Below are 22492 nucleotides of genomic sequence, written 5' to 3'. Positions count from 1 at the left end.
GCTAACAGAATTTTTGGCTAAAAACCCTAAAGCAAAAGGCACAGAACATGGGAAACTACCTATTTTGGAGCTGGGTGTGCCTGAACAGTTTCAAACCAAAACAAGTCAGGAGGCTGCTCCCCCTTCAAAACTCAGCACTCTGGTTCTGACCTCTAGAACTTAAGGGTCATCAATACAATACACATTCCAGTACCAAACCCAGGGGGAGTATGGGAGAGAGGCTGCCCCTTCCCCCTGCCCAGCACTGAGTCCTCCCTGGGCTGAGCCAGTAGCCTTAGCCTGGCTGCTCTAAAAAAGAGGAAGTAAGACTTTCCAGGGCCAGAGAAGGATGGGGCTGCTCACCACCTTGTTATGAAGACAGAAAAGAGGAGAAGGGAGAGGAGAGAGGAGGGAGAGGAAGGAATAAAGAAGCAAGGCGGGGCCTCCTCCAAGGCAGGAGTGGTTCTGTCCCAGGCCACTTAAGGCCCAGCAGGAAGACAGAGAGACATGAAGTGACTCCACTGAACTGTGGCTCACTCTTTCAGGCTTGCAGACTCACACTCTGATTGGCATCTCTGTTGGAAAGCAGCTAAACCCCTGACCACAACTCACATTTTAGGGAGGAGTAAAAATGGCTGTAGAGGAAGACACGAAGAAACTGTGGGGAAAAAACAAAACAAACAAACAAACAAACAAAAAAAACCCAGAGGATATCTGAATTTCTTCTAAGATTTAAGATCCCAGTACTGCTCTCATTATCTTCCCACTGAGTGTACTTCTCATTTCCAAAGCCAAAAACACTCACTGCAACCCCACAGAAAACAATACAAACAAACCACCACCAACAAAAAAGCACATTATCCAAGAAGATTACGAGGAAGAAGAGATTGGAGGCAGCATTACGGTCACTGCCCATTTCCCTTTCGAAAGTCACAGGTCTTTTGTGTGGTTTCTTCCAGGGCAGGTGGACATGAGTTTTTAAACTTCAGATATCAAACACAGAAAATGTTATTTCCAGAGGGACTTTTGACATAATTTGCTACCACAAGATAACATGGATATGCAGTGAAGTTTCTAATATTGGAATAATTTTCTGTGTACAGAAGAAGAGTCAACTCTCTATAATCTGGTTAGGTAAACAGATGCATTATTTAACCAAATACTTCTAGTTAACAAATTCCATATGGGTTGTCAATTTAAAAACGAATTCAGGTATGAGAAAATCAACTTGACAATATTAAAACCACACACTTGACCGCCCCCCTTTCCCCCTCTTTTCCTGGGCTGGGATTGAGCTCAGGGCCTGACACATGCTGGGCAAACACTATCCCACTAAGCTGTCTGCCCAACCCCTATTTTGATCAATGAGAAAAAGTACTTGGGACCTTGCCCTGTCCCCCAAATTTCCTTATGTGCATGAGTTAGGACTATGCTGGTAAAGTACGAGACCAGTTACAGAAAACCAGATTAAATGTTTGTCATGGAAACCTAGGTGTTTTTTTTTTTTTTTCCCAAGCAAATTTTATGAATAAGAAATTAAACATATGTAATCAGTAATACCTCTCGTTTTGGATCCAAACTAGATAGTAAGAAGACAGGTTTTAAAAAAATTTATAGAGCATTTTTGAAGTTGAAAAAAATACAAAATATAATTATTACAGTACTTTTTAAGATACATCCAGAAGTTGTGGGTTCAAAGGGTTGCTTTTAAAAATAATGGAGGGCTGGGCATAGTGGCATACGCCTGTTATCCCAGCTACTTGGGAGGCTGAGGAAGGAGGATCGCAGGTTTTTGAGGCCAGCCTGGGCAATTTAGTGAGATCCAGTCTCAAAATAAAAATAAAAGAAAAAGGGCTGGGGAAGCACTTTTGTTGCTCAGTGGTGAAGGACTTTTCTAACAAGCATAAAGCCCTGGGTTCAACCCCCAGCACTACCAATAAAAAATAAACAACAACAACAAAAAAAGCATTCTGAAAAATAAAATAAATGGTGTGTGTGGGGGGGTCCCCACTGCATTATATACTTTAAATGGGTGAGTTGTATGGTATGTGAATTACATCTTTAAAAAACTGTTTTTTAAAAAATAAACAGGACACATGAAATGTGAAGATATGTAAAAAAAATTCCAAAGCAGAAGTAAAATGTCATGCAAAAGGCAGTATTCCAAGGCAGAGCTGTTGGCTAGGTGAGCCTAACTCCTTACCATGGCCAATTGATTTCTTAACCAATCTTGCTAGGGCTGACCACATAACACAGTTCTACCTGAAAACTGCAAGTTGGAGTCAGCAGAGTCGGGCTTCAAATATAGCTTTGGCTTTTCCTAATGGAAAGGGACAAGATTTGGCTGGTAGGGCTTGTTGTACTTTTTTCCCTTCACCCTGCTACTTCCTGCCTCAACACAGACACGGTATTTAAAACTGTAGCAGTTTATTTCTCTGGGGCAAAAATACATGTGGGAAAGACCAAGAAAAATGCAGAGTTCACTGAACTGCAAAACCACACCCCTATGGACTTGTTGTATGAGCCCCAAACAGTCAAAAGCAAAACAAAACAAAAATAAAATTTAAAAAGCATTTTATAAGTTGTTCTCAGTGAGATTTTCTGTTGTTTGCAGCCAAATGCGACCCATGTGCAAGCTTCCTTGGAGCAGTGAGTGCTAGAAACAAAAACAAATGTGGAGTTGGGGTTGTAGCTCAGTGGTAGGCACTTGTCTAGCACGTGTGAGGCACTGGGTTCCATCCTCAGCACCACATAAAAACAAAATAAACGTACTGAGTCCATCTACAACTAAAAAAAAAAAAAAAAAAACCACCACCACCACCAAAAAAAAAACAAATGTTGTCAGGTCTTAGTTGTAACATCTAATGGAAGTTTCTATAATTCACAGCCATAGGAAACCAGTGAGCTGAACCAGAAAATGAGCTGCCTTCCCTTGCTTCTTGTTAGGCCACAGGAGTTGGTAGCACTGAGCGACAAACTGGAATCTTGGGAGACGAAGTTTTAGCATGAGTTGTCTTGCCATGCTCACAGTGCAAAGAAGAAGGACCCCAAACTACACTTCGGTTTCTTCGTCTTCTTAATGAAGACAGTGAGAGCAGCTAACACTCAAGAACTACTGTCAGACACAGCAACCAAGAGAACCATTAGCCATTTCTAAATGTTAAACTACGGAAAACCTAAACCATCCTGGGTGGTGTTTGGTTACAGTAAAACAATCATGTGGCAAGGCTGGTAATGTCATAATCATCAAGGGACCTGGTTTTAGGTTTCATCAGGTAGAGGGAAGAAAGAGGATCCTCACCATTAGGTTTTAAGGGCAGCAAAGAAAGAAAATCCAGAAAGAAGTAAGAGCACACTCTGCATTTATCTACATAAGCAATACCCCTTATATTGAATCTGATACATCGTTGAAAGAGGCAACGCAGCAGAAAAAATATGATTCCTCAGCATCTGTGAAGCCCCTAAGGGCCTCAGAGAATTGCTGAAAGGAGTCCTTGAGGGGCAGCTGCCCATCACCATGGAAGTTATTCCTAGGAGAAGGATGCAGAAATGGGGGTGGAGAGCCGGGTGAGTCAAGAGGAGGTAGTGGAAGACCTCTTCAAGGTCTTGGAGTTTCTTAACTAGATAGACCAGAATGTTTTGGTCAAGTGCCTCTGTGGTCACTAGTTTACAAAGGGCTAATGGTTAAGCATAAAAAGGAGAGAAAGAAAGAAATAGACAAACATCAGGAGCTACTAAGATATATCCCAAACACCTTAATGAGGTGATAAAATTGGGCTCCTGGGTGGGGAAGTCTCTGAGTTAAAGGTACTTGGGGAATATGAAGATTTTCAAAGGTAGATTACTTCTTTGGATTAATTTAAAGATTTAATTTTAAGTGATGTCACCCTTAATCAGCATTCAGAATAGCTTTATTCACTTAAAACTTAAAATATATATTAAAGCAATTTGATGTATTAAATTTGTGGGAATTTCAGTCAATCAGCTAAAAGTCCTCTACTGCCGGACAGCAGCCACACTTCTGTGGCCCTGCATAACCTGTCCCAGGGCAGCAGCTTGTACAGCATCTGTCTAAGCAAAGCCAGAGGAGGACACCTTCCAAGAAGAATGATTCTGGTGTTTAAGATGACTGAGAAGTGAGTATTTGTTTTAGAGGTTTCTTAAAGAATAATTCTGGACAATTACTAAACATGTACTGTGCATGAAATACTGGGTCCCAACGGGGCTGAAACCTCGGTAAAGATGTCTTCTTGATGGGTTAATCTTTGAAAACTAAAAGGATTTTTCCTTTCATGTATCCAGCTATATTTTATGATGACTAGTTGTCAAGTTCCCCAATCACTCAAGGGAGATAAATGGTTGACATGTGAGGTAAATCACACACACACACAAAAATACATTTTTTTGGCATTTAACCTTTCTTGCTTTTCCAAACAACATCTGAATTCTAGTGCCCCTCCTGTATTTTTCACACACAACTTAGTTGCCATAGCAATACTTTCTGCTCTTGAAATTTCTCTAGGATGAAACTGGCTAAGGCCTATTTACCATGCCCCCAAATTCTGCTGTGTCTAGGCTCCAGCATTTCTAGTGCCCTGAAGTGTTCACACAGTTTAGACTCCAGCATCGACTGAGAACCATACATATAATTCCTTCTTCAACGATCTTTCTGGGAACCAGAGCTCTGAGATTTGAGAGTGATGAGAGAAGACTTCAGTGTGATGCAGATAGGCACAGAGGAACACCACTTAGTAAATAAATCATGGATCAGAGAGACAAGGAAGAGTCCCTTGGTTCAGGGCTGTGACAGACGACACTCAGTGTGACTGATATGAAATAAATTTTGTAAAATATCTTTCCAATTTCGACTAGAATTATAGGCAATCTTAATCCAAGTCAGAGGAGTCATATATTTAGATGTTTGTTGGATTCTTCAGACTATAAAAAGGAAATTTCTAGCTCTCTAGGTTGCAAAGAAGGCTGTCTTAATAATGTAAATAGATGTACTGCTCGCTGGTGCAGCACTCGGGCAGAATGAAATGGGAGCAGAACACAACGAGGGAGGCTAGCGTCCTCACCTGCGTTAATGCCAGCGCCCAACTCCAGAGCTTAATCTCAGTCATTTGCTGGGGGTGCCAGATCTTTAGCAGTTTCCTCACATACACTTAGATCAGACAACACTGAGCAAATATGATGTCCAATTTAGTTGATAGATAGAAGTCCCTTTAGTGGCACTAACACACTGTGCTGTCAGTTCAGTCAATGAGTGTTTATTGAGTACTCGCAGCACACAGAGCCATGAAAGTAGGTGCTTGGAATCTGCTGCAAAGATCCAAGAACATCACAATATTTAAAAATCACTATCTTCAATTTGAGATTATCTATGGTCCTACTAGAGATTGAAGGCAGCACAAATGCAGAAAATACTCAATTACAATTATTATTTGAGCCATTAGCTTCCATTCCTCTCCCCACCCTTACGACCCAGCCCTCATGTGAAGCTATTAAATAGGAAACAAAATGGAATGATCTGATTCCTCTCCTTTTTTTCTGTGCCTATCCTTTGAGAGAGAAGCGAATGTGCAGCAGTTTGGCAGGATGGTAAGCAGTAGGAAGGAGGAAAACTAGCAGTCTAAAAGGAATTTTGGTAATCTACAAACTGAATAGATAATCTAGAGTTGGTTGTAGCCACCCAGTAGGCAACTGAAACTGGCATGGGCTTGGCAGTTCAGAGAGAAAGAAAAACAGGTTAGGACAAATAAGCACTACAGTGGCATAGACAATTAACTTTTTTAAAGAATCAACTTGCTATTTCTTCTTTTTAATCTAGGTTTAATAACTAAAAGACATAAACTGATTTGTGGTGTAGACCTTCTGTGTTATTGTTCCGTAAGTGGTAGGGCTGCTTCATCCCACAGAATAAAGAGACTATGGATATCCATCAAGAACACACTTGGGGCTAGACCCATTTTTTCCCTAACATACTGCATTTATGTACATCCCAACTGAGGACTTCAAAATATTGTTGTCATTAACTCCTTGATCCTCACAACACCAAGAGGGGCTGCAGGCACATTTGGCTGCTTCTGCTGGCCTGGCATCATCTTTGGACATCCTGTCTACTTGCAATTAGGTTTGTTACTTAACACATTATGGGTATTTTACTTACACTACTCACATATCAATTACAAAACCATTATTTTCAGACTAATGTAAAAATTGTTAATTTAATTGACTATCCTATAATTAGGGTTTCAACAAAGTGCTGTCATTTATTAGCTGAAAAAGACTGGGTGATAGGTGTATTTAATGCATAGCATATTTGATTTCTCATCCTAGCCTGAAAACACTTAAAAGGATATCTTGATTAGCAAGTAGAAAGATAATAAGTCTTAAACTAAGGCGACAGAGGGCCTATAAACTAAGACATTAGGCAGATTTGGTTGGTTATTATGACTCTACCCTGGTCTTTTTATGTGGTCAGCCCTCTGAAGATTTGCTGTTATTTAAATTTTAATGTTTTTAAAATGGCATGGAAATGATATAATTACTACTCAATTACCTGCTTTTAAGGTACATTCCAGGTAATTTCTTTTTCTCTAAAATAAAATGAGTAAATTTTGCTATGTCTATAAACCTAGCAACAACACAAACTCCTTTATTTCCCAGTTATGTTGCCTTGCAAAAGTGAGAGAAGCAAAAGAGGAGAGAGAGTTTTGACTCATTTGAGTCATATGAGTCGAGACTAGGATGCCTCTGTTGAGAAATGGTGGCACTTGGGAATCCCAGCTACTTGAGAGTCTGTAATCCCAATTACTTGGGAGGCTGAGGCAGGAGGATAGCAAGTTTGAGGCCAGCCTGGGCAACTCAGAGAGAACCTCATGTGAAAATAATAAATAAATAACCAACGAATCAACCAACCCACCTAGGTCACCTCCTGTTGTTGCTTCTTTAGGAGTTGGTGTGGCAAGGAAGCAAAGAGCAGAGAAGGCGCCATGCTTGTTAAGGCACGAGGGCCTCCCATTTCTGACCCTCCTCTCTTCTCCTGGTGCTCATGAAACACTGGATGGGAATGGGAGTGGGGTGGGCTGGGGGTGATGGTTTTAGGAGTTGGTGTTGTGTACACAGGCAGTGAAAAAACATCCTAGACTGTCACTTCTCCAACTCCTTCCTCCCTAGCCCTCCTGTTACTTTCCCCTCCCTCCCTCTGCTCTCAGAGGGTGCCAGGTATGTTCCCACCTCAGAGTCTTGGCACTATGTCCATGGTGTCCGACCTGGATTTCCAGGTTCTGCTCAATGTCCCCTCTCAGTGAACCTTTCCAGACCACCCAGCCTAAAACAGCACCATCTCCACATCTCCTCCTCCTAGAGAGTGGGAGCTGCAGAGCTCATGAGCTGACTTCCTGTAGCACCTGTCAACGTCTGACATATTGCACATAGTGTCTGTCTGCTGTCTAGGTCCCCCATGCACTAGACAGGAGCTCCGGGAGAGCAGCGGTGTTATTCTGTTTATTCAGGGCTGTGTCGACTACAGTGCCTGTCACAGAGTAAAGTGTTTAGTGAATGTTGAATGAACGAAAGAAAAGAAGGGCTAGAAAGATGGCCGGAGATGCTGTTTCATGCTCCCCTCTCCAGGAAACCACAGGGGACTGATGCCACACATGCTAGGAGGACTGGCTCCTGCTGACCATTTTCTGTCAGAAAAGAAGGCTCTGCTTGCCTCTCCAGTCACAGGGCATCCTCTCAGGGAAGGAAACAGTGGTTTCTGTGGATGAAAACACTCAAACAAAAGAACTCTTATCCATAAAACAATTATATCTTCTCTTAGGAATAAAGAATGAAGTGATCAAAATAAACCATGCTTGAGAACTTTGCCTCTGAAGTCACCAACTACAAAGAAACTCGAATTTCCAAAGATTAAGGACATATGACTGGGCCCTACCTCGCACAGTGGGGAACCGTATGTCCAGGCGTCCCAGCTCTCCACCCTCCCAGCCTGAGCTCTGCAGCTCCCACTCTCTAGGGGTTGATGCAGAACATGGGCTGCAGCAGATACAGTGACTAGGAAAGTAAGTTAGTCATCACGAGCAATAGAAGCTATGGGTCAAATGTCACTGACTAATCAACCCGTCATTGGTCAATTACCTATCTCCATGAAGAGGTGCCACTGATCTAGTTTCCTATCAATAAATGTCTATCTGGGCACATCAGCCGCTGTAACTGCAGCCTGCCAAGATATCCAGCACCGTCCACAGGCATTGGTGGCTAGGAAATCTCTCTCCCTTTCCTCTTAATAATGTCACAGAAGAGGCAAATGCAGTTCCTCACAACATAATGTTGGTTTCACCGAGACGTGTCTCTTTGGGCGCTCAGCTAGTTATACAGAGCTTCAATTGCATGGATCTTCTTACTGAAAAAACAATACTTGGGCTTATGGAAGTTGGAGGCTTCATACTGTGCTGAGATACACAATTCTGCCTCTGGTTGTGCTCCTGCTCATCATCCTCCCTCTGAGTCAGGAAAAGAAGAATTTTGGCGGGGGGGGGGAATAATTTTCATTCCACATTTAAAGAAAACCAAGTGGGCACTGCTCTCTCCTGCACCAATGACACATTTTCCTGGAGTCAGATTCAACATCTCTGATTCTCTGGTAGAGGCAGAGGCCAAGGTGGCCTTGTCCCATGAAGAGCCTGTTTGTCTTCAATTGTCACCCTGGCAACAACCATATCAGGTTCCTGCCGAATCTAAAATTATAGATTTCCTACTGTACCTGCTACAATTCCCCCTCTATATGACAGCCCGCCTCATGCACATTTAACCTGTCAAGAGAAGCTTATTTGGAGTTGCCATAGGTTTACATGCCAGGTGGGCAGGGGGAGCCAGCAAGTAAATAATCATAATACAAATGCTGTGACAGGAACTCTAGACCAAACGCATGGGATGGCAGAAGAGGGTGTCTCAATAAGCCCAGGAGATGACAGAAGGTTACAGAAGCACTCCCTAAGGGGTGAATAAGAAATAAGAGGGGATAAGAAATAACAATAAAGGGGAATAAGAAAGACAGGTAAGAGAAGGGAACGAGAAGGTGGTAAGAGGTGTAAGCAGTGAGAACAGGATGATCAGAGATTGGAAGGCAGGGAGTAAGAAAGGGCAGGCACCATAAATGCTAACAACTAAACAGCAAGACAGGCTGAGGTGCTGATGTAGAGGCTGCATGGCAAGGTGGAGGCTGAGAGAAGAGGCTGTACAGACAAGGCAGAACATTGTTAAATAGGCGGTACTGCCAGGACTTCAGGGCTGGCTGGTAGGAGGGGGAGGAACAGGAGAGGTCGAGATTTAGAATAGCCTCATGTTTTTGGCTCAGGCAACAGATAAATTGGAGGGAATGGGTGCTGCTGACTGAGACAGGGAGTCACGCCACAAGGTAACTTGAGAAGAAGGTGGAGGACAGAAGAACTTCACTTTAGATATCTTGATTTGAGATCACATGGAACACCGTCACATGGTGGCAGAGGTGGGGAGGGGGCACAAAGTACCAAGGAAACGAATGGAATAAAGAAAATATCACAAGAGAGCAGGTACAGCTACTAAGCTGCCCGTTTGCTTCAATCTTCATTGGCAAGAAGACTGGCCTTCAAATTAGAAATGGCAGAACAAACATAATAAAGAGAAAATTGAAGTCCCAAATAGGTGAAGTGAAAGAAAAGAGAGTATCCAGTCAATTTAAATGATTTCAAGTCTCCTGGCTCAGATGAGTTACACCCCAAGCCTGCTGAAAGAAATTGCAGATGTAATCTCAGAGACACGACTGGTAATCTTTAAGAAATTGTGGGGACTATAAGGAGTGCCAGAAGACAAAAGAAGGACAACTGTTTCCCAGATTTTTAAAGTGAAGAAGAATAGATTATAATGGAAAATATACAAGCAAGTTTCACATAATCTGTGACAAAAATTCTCAAACAGCTTATTAAGTAGGTGGCTGATGAGTACTTTAGTTAATCCATGCAGCTAATGAAAGGAAGGGGGGTGTTGTTTGCAGTGTGACAGTTTTTATTTGTACTGGTAGCCTGTCTAGACTGGTTGTGGCCGGTCTTGTACCCCTCCCTAAGCCTAAGTGAGTGATCTGGCCTTCAGTCTAAACTAAAGGCTTCTCTGATTTGCTTCTTTATGGTACTAGGCTTGTGACATGGCCCTTGATGAAAAGGGGTTGCCAATTTAATGAAGAAATAGTCTGAATTTGCCAAGAAATCCAGCACCAAGTCCTCAGGGTGCTTGGGAAACCTCTGGGGTTATTAGCCCCTTGACAAATCTGTGCCTGTCACACTCCTACTGCCTTATTTTTGTTAGTTCTCTCTTTCAATACACTGTCTTAAAGAAGAGAACAGGAAACGACACAGCAAATGTGGCACACGATGGGGTGGAGGAGGCAGTCACGAGCCTCCAACACCTACACCCCAGGCAGACTGAGAAAGATTCATAGAAAGACATTTTTTACAGGAGGACTTTGGAGGTCTTCTGGAAAGGGCAGGGCAGGGCAGGGAAGCCTACTCAAGATCCAGATGGCCTTCTTCAACTAAAAGTATTCTGTCAAGGGGCAATACTAGTCTCCACTTAAAAATTACATATTCCTACAAATCAAGCAAAGTTAAAGTGCCTTTCTTAAAACAAAAAAGGGATAATGAAAAACAACCCAGACACAAAGTTACTAACAAGATTTTAGAACCAGGTTTCATAGTCATATCTGTTTGGTTCATATGCAGTCATTTATTAACACTGAAAACAATTTTTCATTCTATGTAAGACCTCTTTTGACATGTTACCCTGTCTCTAGCCAATGCAAATGAAGACTTGGGAGGGAGTGAACCCGGCCCAGGTGGGCCTCTTCTCTAGTCCCCCATGCCTGATGTCGGTGCCTCTCCCCACCAGAAATCCAAATGTACATCTGGAATTTTACTGCCCCAGCCTTCCACTCCTACCCCCTTCTGCATGTTCAGATCAGAGAACAGCAGAATTTCATCACTGAAGTTATTGAGGTCATCATTTTATCAAAATATAATTTTCATAAAAATAGTTACATTTAAAAACTAATTAATGAGCAGAAATAATCTTACCGTATTGATCCAATCATGTATGGTTGTGCCAGCTGAACCACAATCGCACCACTTCCTAGCTGGTGACACGTGTAGCCAGAATCCCAATCATAATTTTTTGTGTCCCCATTCAGCAAGGCATTTCGGCTCCGACTGACTCCTTCGATCACACTGGCACAATCAGCAATTGTTGCAACATTCTCCATGGGAACTGTGAATGCAAACCCAAGATTTGGCATTAGGATAAGAGAAGTCAAATAGATTCCAAAAGCATGAGCAGAAGAAAATTAATTAATTACTATCTCAAATCAACAATAACAGGGAAATTAGAACATCTTGATTATCTTAATACAAGAATTTTCCATGCCAAATAATTTTTAAAAAGTTGAACTTAAGGTTAGAACAAACCAAACCATATGTAGCAATTAATCCTATAGTATTTTATTATGAAGGAACACAATAACATATTAAATACAGAGTGGATATATATATACCATAAAATATTATCACAAAGAGAAACTATAGAAATTGAGATTGGTGTGTGTGTGGTGCTGGGGAACAGACCCAAGGCCTTGCACGCGCTAAGCAGGTGCTGTAACCCTGAGCTACATCCCTGGCCCAACAAATGAGATTAACGAGCTATAAATATATACATATGTTAAGTGGGAAATTCATAAAATTCTGTATTTTAGAATTCACAAAGCAGGAAAGTGATCGAGGACATGTTACCAATCGCTTCTCAGAAAGTACAGTTGGCCTCAGCCGTGATTCATTTCCTTTTCTTGTTTACTATTCTGTCACTGCAACACATTTGCTCTTTCCTTTGTTCATGAACCACTGTATCTTGAAAACCCAGCTGTGTTTTGATTCTCAGTCTCTCTATATACTCCAAGTCCATATCAACCTGCTCATTTATAAAAGTCAAGAGCTTCTACAAAATGATGGCTGCCCAGTATGATAAAGATTCTCTAAATACTGAGGCGAGAGCAATACAAGATAAGGGCATTTTAAGTCCCTGGGCCTTTTCTACAGGGTTTCTACCAAAATCTGCAATTTTCTTTAGACATTTTAGACCAAAATCGACAATGTCAACTTGCTATATTTTTCAGTATATTATACTCTCTGAAAATACAGAGAATGAGCAATACTATCATCGTGCCAAAACACTCCTAACTTTATAATGATGTGAAGTAAATAATCCTACACGTATCATCTGAGCAATGCATTTATTTTCCAAAGTTGGACTTAACACTTCATCTCACATACTTTACTAATTGCTTTGCTTTTTGAAAATGAGAATGGCCACAGAGTAGGAAGGAATGAAGGGAAGGAGGGAGAGAGACAAGATGGTTTTCTGGTGACGAATTCTTTGACTCTGAAGTTTAACTCCAAAGAAACAAGCAAAACACTGGTGAAACCACCAGTGAAGAAAATTTCATGGCAGAAAAGGGGTCCAAAGACAAGCTCCCCATGACTTTAGAACAAAACAAAGGTAAAGAAGTATCTTCAGAGGGCAAGTCCTGACATTTCCATCTTCAGGAAAAGAGGTAGCATTCCCTAATGAGAAGGGAGGACTTCCAGAAGTGGCACAAGACGCACAGTGAATGGAGCTGAGCTCTGAAACAGCACTCTAGCGCAGGCTATGCTGCAATGACAGACAGTCCTCCAGTCCCCTAGTGGCTTCATGTAGCACGTTTATTTTTCACAGTTCACATTTTGTACTTAATCAGCCAGGTGGCTCTGCTCATGATATCACAAGAGATCCCAATGACAGAGTTTTATATTGACAATCACAGCAGCAGGGAAGAGAATGATCTGGACACTGGCTCTTAAAATATTTCCCCAAAGCAATATGCCATTATGCTCACATTTCATTGGCCAAGGCAAGTCACATGGCTTTAAAAGGTTAGGCAGGACAGAAAGAGCCATTCTGCTGTGTGCACAGGAGAGGTACTAAGAGGAAAAAATAGATATTAAGTGAACAATATTAACATCTATCTTATCAGGACAAAGGAACATTCAATAGAAACATAAATACGATCATTTGTTTAAAGTCTATAAAGTATTTCAATGTATAAATTCCAAAATGTATACATCTAGCTTCCCACTAAAGGGTATTTAGACCGTTACCATTATTTTCTTCTTCATTACAAACAGAAGTGTGTCCTTGTGTTCCTGGCTAAGAATTTCCTTAAAGGAATATATACTTGCTGTATAGAATAATAGAAGATAATTAATAGAAACAATAGAAAAGAATTATACTCATACCCATGTTTCTCTTCAACTTCCCTGAATATTGCCAAATTACTCACCAAAGCAGTTATAAACATTTACTTTCAACTCACTAAAAGTAACTCTTGGTAATACTGGACAGAGAGTACGAAATTATACATCAGTGTGGTTTTAGTTCTTCACCCTTTTTCTTAGATGAAGTTGAACCTTTTTTTCTACCTCTCCTCTGTAAATTGCCTATTTTTTTTAACCTTTTGCCTATTTTTCTATTATCCTTCTATAATTGATGTGCAGGATGACAATCTTTTGTAGGTTAATACTGAGTAGAAATATTTAATCTTTCATTTGTGATTTGAGCTCTCCCTTTCTGGTTTGTAAATTATTTTCTATACCCAATCCATAAAGATATTTTCCTGTATTTTCTCCTAAAAGTGTTCAGATTTTCCTTTTCACATTTTAATCTGCTTAGAATTTATTTTTGGAATGCTGTGAGATAGGAATTATTCTCATCTTTTATTCATAAGGATGGCCAATTTCCCCAGCACCATTTAATGAACAGTCCGTCCTTCTCCCCACTAATTTATGCTACTGTAGTCATGTATAAAGTTTTCCTATGTGCCGGCACCTCTCTTTAAGATCTCTATCCTGTTTCATGGATTGCTTTGCCCAGCTTTGTGCCTCCACCATGCTGTCTTGGTTACTATAATTTTACAGTAATCTTACAGTCTCCTAATAGTAGTGCTTCTCCTCCTCATCTTTCCCTTCTTTTTCTTCACAACTGTTTTAGATATTTTAGTCCTTTCAGTTAATTTTTACATTTTCAGTTTCTAAATACACTGACGTAATTTTCCACAGCATACCCTCTCTCTCTTTTTTTTTGGGGGGGGTACCAACAATTAAACCCAGGGGCACTTAACCACTAAGTCACATCCCCAACCCTTTTTATGTTTCATTTTGAGCCAGTCTTGCTAAGTTGCTTTATACCCTCTTTTTCATTTCAAATATCATTTATGTATATTTCTTTCTTTTTTGATCAGTCCTGTACTTGTTTTCTTACTTTATCTAGGCTTTCAAAGAACCAACACTTAATTTTTCTTTTTTATCCTATTTCACTAAGTTCTTCTCTTCATTATTTTCTGCCTTCTGCTCCTTTGGATTCACTCCCTCTCACCCCAACCACCCACTACTTGAAGTGAACGCTTAACCCCTTTCTTCTTTTCTTCCCTTTTTGCAGTGCTGAGGGTGGACCCAGGGCCTTACACGTGCTAGGCAAGTCCTCTGCCGCTGAACCACATCCCATCTCATGAGCACTTCGCTCATTAATCTTTTTTTTTCTTACAAAAGTATTTAAAGCTAACATTTTACTTCAAACTCCTGTTTTCACCTTTATCTTCAAGTTTTAACATACTACACAGTGTTTAAAAGAGCACTGGTCAGGTATTATGTAGAATGTCCCTCAACCTGCATTTGTCTGATACTTCAAAAGCTGACTACTTTCAAATGTTTTCGAATTTTCATTATAATTTTTCTTTGTTCATTCAGAGTATGTGTTTAGCTTTCCAAATATAATTTTTCATGTCATCTTTTCATTGCTAATTTTTAATTCCATTGCAAGGTAGACAAAAGGTGTGGTCTGTGCAGTAATGAGCATGCTCTGTGGCACAGTATGTGATTAATTCTTAATATTTCATGTGTATCTGAAAATAAGTGTGTATTCTCTAATTTGAGGGCTGTGGAGTTCTATATATGTCTACTAAATCAAACTTGTTAATTGTTATTAAAATCATTTACATACTTACTAGTTTTTCAGAGACATTTGTTAAAAATCTCCTGCTATGACTGTAGTCTTGTCAGGTTTCTCCTTATAATTCTTTCAATTTTGTTTTATATATTCTGGGATCACATCATTTCATACACATCATTTTAGAATTATTAAAGCTTCCTGGAGGACTAGACCTTTCCCATTACATACTGTTGCTCTTACTCCTAATAATGGCTTTACCCTGAAGTCTACATTATCTGATGTCTTTACTTTGGGTACTATTTTCTTAGTATCACACTACTTTTTAATTTCCTAGTCTCTTGTAAATAACATACAATAGTTTTAAAATAAGCTCAGTGTTCTGTGTTTTTTAATGGGCAGATTTATTTACAAGTTTCTTCTTTGCTGCTTTCCTTAGAAAATTGGAGCAGAGTGGACATAAAGCTAACAATTTGATGGTTTCCTTTATTTTCCTCACCAGTTCTCTCTATTGATTTGGTTTGGAAGTTGTACATTCCATTCTACGATTTTGCTAGTTATTTTTAGATAATCATATCAGACTTAACAATGCCTAAAGCTGAAAACTGCATAGTCCCTTCTCCTGAACAATACAGAAGACCTTAAATATTTTTTAATACCAATCGCTTAGTGGCTTGTCATTATTATCTAACATTTTAATTCTACTCTGTTTTATATTCTCTAAATTAGTCATTACTAGGGGCTGGGGTTATGGCTCAGTTTATCCACATTCACCAATTTGTTCGCTATTACTTTTTAAATATCCCCCCTCCTTTTGGTTCAACTTTCTTCAACTGATGGCATATCTATTAGTATTCGGCCAAGTTTTTGTTTGAAGGTGTATGTTATAGTTTGGACAGGAGGTGTTCCCCAAACACTCATGTGTGAGACAATACAAGAATGTTCCCAGGTGAAATGATTGGGCTAGACAGCCTTAATCTAATCAGTGCATTGACCCACCCACACAGATTAACTGGGTGGTAGCTACAGGCAGGCAGGGTGTGGCTGGAGGAGGTAGCTTCCTGGCACTGTGCCTTTTGGGTATACACTTTGTCCGTGGTGAGCAGAGCTCTCTGCTTGCTGACCGCCATGTCCTGCTTCCCTCCGCCACGCCCTTCCACCATGGTGTTCCGCCACACTGGGGCCCAGAGCAAAGGCAGCAGCAGCCATGGGTGACCTCTGAAACCATGAGTGCCAAATAAACTTTTTCTCCTCTAAAATTTTGTTCTTGTCAGGTCTTTTGATCACAGCAACGAAAAAGCTGAAACAGTACATTTTGCCACCACTCTTCAAAATAGTTTAATTGGATATAAGCTCTTTTTCTTTAGTACTATGATGATATTATTCCATAATCTCTGGCCTCTACTGTTTTGTCCACTACAGTCAGCTATCCCCCAAACTCTAGCAATTTCTTTTTTTCTCCTATTAATTTTAAGGCTTTTTCTCCTTGGTTTTGGTGTTTTGCAATTATACTATGTTGTACCCATGTGTTAATTGATCCTGCTGTGGACTAAATATGAACATTATAGCTATATTATTGAGGGTTTTATAGAGAAACAGAACAGATAAGCTATACACAGAAAGAGACAGACACATGAAAAAAGGGACTTCTTATGGGAATTGACTCATGTTATGGAGGCTGAGAAGACTCAGAACATGCTGCCTGCAAGCTAGAAAAAGGAGGGAGCCAGTGGCTTAACTCAGTCTAAGTCTAAAAGCCTGAGAACCCAAAGTTCTGAAGACCAAAAGCCGGAAGATTGATGCCCCAGCTTTGGGGGAGAGAGCAGATTTGCCTTTGCTCTGCCTCTGTGTTCTACCCGGGTCCTCAACTGAGTGGATGGTGCCTACTCACACTGGGTAAGGGCAGACTTGTCTTCCTCAGCCCACTAATTCAAATGCCAGTGTCTTCTGGAAACCCCCCAGAAGCACTCAGCGATAGTGCTTCGCCCTTAACCCTGCCACATCCCCACCCCAAATTCACCACCACAAGGTTTCCACTGGTTTTGGAAATTTGGGGCCCTTATTTTAGTGTATACTGAGGTTCCCTCATTTCCTGTTTTCCGTTCTTCTTAGACTCCTATCAGGTCTATGTTGAACTTCTCATTGCACCCTCCCTGCTTCTTAACTTTCCTTGCATTTTTTTACATTCCTTGAAGCATTCTAGGCAATTTCTTAGTCGATTGTATTCACTGGTTCTCTTTACTTATGTCTAATCTCTGTTCAGCTTGTCTACTAGTTACAATTTCACTAGTGAACTAAAAATGAAAATAAAATGAGCTATGTGTAATTCTTTTTATTTCTATGTACTTTATATGAATATGTATATATAATAAATATTATGTAAATATACTACGTATGTATTGGTCTCTGCCCAAGATTCCTGAGACAGAACTCCAAAACCTTGTGACAGGGATATTAAAAGAATCTTTTGTTCTAATATGCAATCTTTGATTCTGGTTCTTGGCATAAGCTTCTAATCCCTTGCAACTTCCAGGGTGATAGGAGTGTCTTTTATTCTAATGAGGTGACTTTGTGAGCACCTAGATGGGGACTGGTCACCAGAAAGACCAGGCATGATTAGAAGGCTGGAACTTTTAGGCCCTTTCCTCATCCTCTGGAAAGGGAAGAGGGGCTGCAGATTGAGTTCATAAGTGATAGTGCCTATGGCTCAACTATGGGGTTGGGAGAGAGTCTGGGTTGCTGAACATGCGAATGTGCTGGGGTGAGGGTCCACTTGTGGAGGGCATGGAAGCCCTGCTCCCCTTCCCACATTCTAGCCATATGCACCTCTTCTTTGGTTGGTCATCTGTCTCCTTTACAGCAAACCAGCAAATATAAGTGTTTCCCAGAGTTCAAGAAATGTCAAATCCAAGAAGGGGACTGTGGGAACCTCTGGTCTATAACCAAGCTGGACAGAAGTTCTGGGAAACCGGGGGACCTACTACTTGTGACTGGTGTCCTATGGTGTCTGCACTAACTTCTGTTGTGTCAGAACTGAACTGAGGACACTGCTGGAGAACTGCTGTGGTGTGTCGAGAAAAACCCTCACACATTAGTGTTGTCTGTGTAAGAGAAGAAAAAGGGTTTTCTTTTCTTTTTCTTTTTTCACTTTTCCCTTTATCAACAGGGGTCAATCTCACACAGGAAAGTTGTTAACATAAGTGACAGGAAAAACACAGAGTATAATTCAACTTATATTGATGAAATTGTCATGGAAAGCTAGGGAATGGTATACAGTAAAATTCAGATTCTAGGTAGGAGGACACTGGAGATGATCCTGGAGGAGGCACACATGAGGGGCTTCAAAGGTTTGGTGATGCTCTGTCTCCTAAGTTGGGTGACGAATATCTGACTGTTCCTGCTCTCCGAACCTCACACATGTAGTATTCTTTTGCACACAGGGAACCTTATTTTAAATTCCACATATCTTAACACCATTTTTATGAAAATCAGAAAGACAGCAAGCCTCTGAAAGGATAAAACCCTTGACAATTATTTCAAATGCTGATATCCTCTGCAGACACAACGAGGTCTCACCAGTGGTCTTTCTCGACTCTCAGTTTGTTAATTTCCACCTACGCTATACTTTACTGCTTCACAATTTTATCCCTAGACAATCTGATTCAATTAGTACATCAACATCAGAGATGATCGCAAAATCATTATGGATGTAGCTTCAAGCTCTTTGAGCAGAAAGGCTCGTACAAGCATTTCCAATTCCTTCTCCATAGCCATATTTATAAATGGTCTTATTAAAGAAGATCTGTTCAGTCTCTAACACTTTCTCTAAGCAAAACTGCTCCAGTACTACCACCCTCTGGCACTCTGGGAACTGGTGGTGGTCTAACATATATGCTTCAGTAAAAAATTTTACTGTAAAGAATTTTACAAGGAATCTTACATCTCTGTGCTGGAGAAGCATATACCATGGTTTCTATCATGACCTCGACATAATTATTCACTAATGTTAATTAGTCAAAGTCTGTACCTATAAAAGGAGCCTAACACAGAAACACACAGACGCTCCATACATATAGACATAGAAATTGACCCACCTCACTGAAATCTACCCTAAGTCCCACTCTTTCTTTTTTTTTAAATGTTTTTTTTTTTTTAGTTTTAGGTGGATAAAATATCCTTATTTTATTTTTATGCTGAGGATCGAACCCAGTGCCTCACACAGGTTAGGCGAGTATTCTACCACTTGAGCCACAACACCAGCCCCCTAAGTCCTACCACTCTTTCTTTTGTTTCTTTCTTTTTTCTTTTTCTGGTACCAGGAATAGAATCCAGGGGCACTTAACCACTGAACCACATCCCCCAGCGTTTTTTATTTTTTTGAGATGGGGTCTTACTAAATTGCTTAGGGCCTCCCTAAATTGCTAAGGATGGCTTTGAACTTGCACTCCTCCTACCTCAGCCCACAGAGCTGCTGGGATTACAGTTGTGCACCACAGCGCCTGGCAGTCCCACAATTTTTTAAAATATATATATATTTTTAGTTGTAGATGGACATAATACCTTTATTTATTTATTTTTATAAGTGGTGCTGAGGATGGAGCCCAGTGCCTCACACATGCTATGCGAGTGCTTTACCCCAGTACTATAACAGAAGACCCCACACTTCTTTAAAACACACACACACACACACACACACACACACACACACACTGAACTAGCAACATAATAATCAACTCTACTTCATTGGGTTGCAACATCAAAAGCTTAGCATATTTCTTAATTATCATTCCTACTTTTTTGATAATGAGTCAAATTAACACTATTATGACAAAATAATGCCACCAAGTGGAAAGAGGAGGACAGGGATCTGGGCACAAACTCCCAGATGATGATGACCTTCTGACAAGTCACCAAGATGAGATAATCATTCCAGCACTGTACCAAATCTTAATATCCAAATCACTTTGTCAATCTGACCTAACCTGATAATTAAGAGAATTAGAATGTGAGTTTCACAAGGGCAGGGACTTCTGTTTCTTTTACTTCTACATTCCCGTTGTGAAGAAGCACTGTGTGGCACAGAGTAGATTCTCAATAAATGTTTGCTGAATGAATGAATTAGAGTTGGAAAATAATGCCCATGTAAGATCGTGGCACTTCATCTTGCTTAATACAGTTCCTGACCAAAAGTTAAGAAAATCTAAAAGTTACTAAATAAAGCAGAAAAAAAATGCATTCTCAGTGAAAGTTTTCTTAGAAAAGTAAGTATGATCAATTTCTGGGTCTTGACCTAAACATTAAAAAAGAAAACAAATATACCTATGGCAGAAGAGTTGCTATGTAAGCATCACACACCCCTCCCCCGTCAAGTCCTCCCTAAAAGTTTGTCCCACATACAGAAAGTTTGCTCACTTGAGGTAGACCAAAATATTTTCGATGGAGAAACCATTTTGGAGGGAAAGAGGACTGTAGATTACAATGTGGTTTTTAATGAATATAAAAGGTTTTTTAGTGTTGCACTTTAGTTATATTATAGGTGTTCTGACAGAAGAGATTTATCCTGAATGTCACCACTGGGTTTACTAACATAGACTCCCTTTCCTCCATTTCAGCAGGAAATAATCCTACCATTAATTATTCTTTCTAGAAACATACGCTTCTGCATGCCTGGCTGGCTGTCCAATATTTAATGGTCTGAATATGTTCTGTGGTCTTTGTGCTGGGAGAAATTAGAGTGTGACTCTACCTGACTGCAACACACAGAAGGTGCTGGGCTGTTCTTCTTCCCAGAGGGACTGGGCCACTCCCCGCTCTGAATGTTCATTACCGTCTTTCATATGCGTCTGATAAATTTATTAAAAACACCATCTGGACAGGACTCGGCTTTGTGCTGTATTTCCAAGCTTCCAGGCTCCTCCTTTGTCCCACTGGAATTTCTGCCCCAATTTGTGTCACTTTGTTTACAAACCCATACCTGCCAACACCCAGCATCTTGCGTCTGTCTCTTCCTGGGTCTCCTCTGCCATCCTCCAGCCCTGCACCTATTACAATAGCTTGTGCTGTGAGCAGAAGGCAAAGGGGAGCCGCCTGGGCAGAAATTACTTTTCCCCCTCCATGCACACGGCAATTCTGCTCAGACAAATTTAATTTGCTGCTTCTGAATGCAAAAGTTGCATGTTAACAAAGTGCATACCTTCTGCCCGTGTGTGGATATCGGAATGACGCACACTGTGGGGAACAGCGGAGAAAGTGAGCTGAAAACCACTTTACTGCTGCCCGTTCTTGCACAGCACCCGGGGTGGCCAAAAGCCTGCCAGTAAATTTAATTCAGGAGTAATAAATTTTTAAAAAGGCAGTATTACTTCACTAGGACATGACCTGAGGGCCACCTGTACCAGCTATATTTAAAGATAAGACTGACATGTTATTTAACTGTCTCCAGAGATCACCTTTGAGAGGTGGGGGGAAAAAACGCATCTGAAGCAGCTTTTTGAAAATGAAATAACATTTAGCACTTCCAGAGGACTTTATCTTCAAAAACTGTACTTGTGGTGGACTTCATTCAATGCTTCCCTGGCTGCTTTCATTACAAAATTGCTTTCTAACAGTGCAGCGGCTCACTCGGCAAACAAGTACTTAATAGGCTCAGAGCAGATTTTTCTCCATTGCTAAGATTTAGACACCAAACATTTCTGGCCAACAAGACAACTACAGCTGTTGTTAGCTCCAGGTCACTCCTCCATATCCCCCACAGAACTACTTTTCTTTAAGGCTTAGCACCCTCAGAGCCTAGCCCAGGTCCACACAGGAACTTGTTGCTGATCAGGCAGCCTTCCAACACGATGCAGCCCAAACTTCTGTGGAGTAAATTCATAAGGAAAAAAATACCCACAGCTGTTATGTCTTAACAGCTGTAAAAGAACAATAGCTAATTAGAGAACAAGCCCATCTTTCCTAGAAGCCATCAAAAAGCTACAAAAACACTCCCTTCAACACAGGCTCCTAGTTTTTTCTATCACTTTTCAATCATAGATTACATCACATCTCCAAAAATAAAATTGACTTTTCGTGGCATACAATTTTTAAGCTTCCTTTCCCTAAGTGCTCCTCAGTCCCTCTGTGAGAAGGCTGCCCAAGCATGATCCCACAGGACTCAGTCATGGCCACCTCTCCAAACCTGCAGGGGAAGAAGACAGGCCACAGTTTTTCCAACGCTGGGGTCCCCTTCCCCTGAGGCCCTATTCCTACTCCATTCATTTTCAGCTGTTTTAATTAGCATTTAACTCTGCATTCTGATTATTCCTGTACTAGTTCAATTTTCATATCATCAAGTTTGTTCAAACCATGTCTTAAGATTATACTTCACCTGTTATGCTGGTGAAATAGACCAGAAGGAGGAGGTGACACTTCTAAACTTCAAATGTGCTCCCACAACTCCTCAAACATATGC

General features: G+C 40.7%; 1 protein-coding gene across 1 annotated transcript in view; it reads right to left on the bottom strand.

The window, feature by feature from the left end:
• Btbd9 (BTB domain containing 9) overlaps window positions 1–22492 on the bottom strand; it is a 402739-nt gene that overhangs the window by 89776 nt on the left and 290471 nt on the right. Inside the window, exon 8 of the mRNA XM_027943588.2 lies at window positions 11091–11280. Within this exon, the coding sequence (XP_027799389.2) occupies window positions 11091–11280 (190 nt within the window). The remainder of the gene's footprint in view (window positions 1–11090; window positions 11281–22492) is intronic.

The sequence above is a fragment of the Marmota flaviventris genome, chromosome 6 (genome assembly GCF_047511675.1).
Source record: "Marmota flaviventris isolate mMarFla1 chromosome 6, mMarFla1.hap1, whole genome shotgun sequence".
Taxonomy (NCBI): Eukaryota; Metazoa; Chordata; class Mammalia; order Rodentia; family Sciuridae; genus Marmota; species Marmota flaviventris.
Note: the sequence above shows the minus strand (reverse complement) of the source record. Positions and strands in the feature narration are given on the sequence as shown.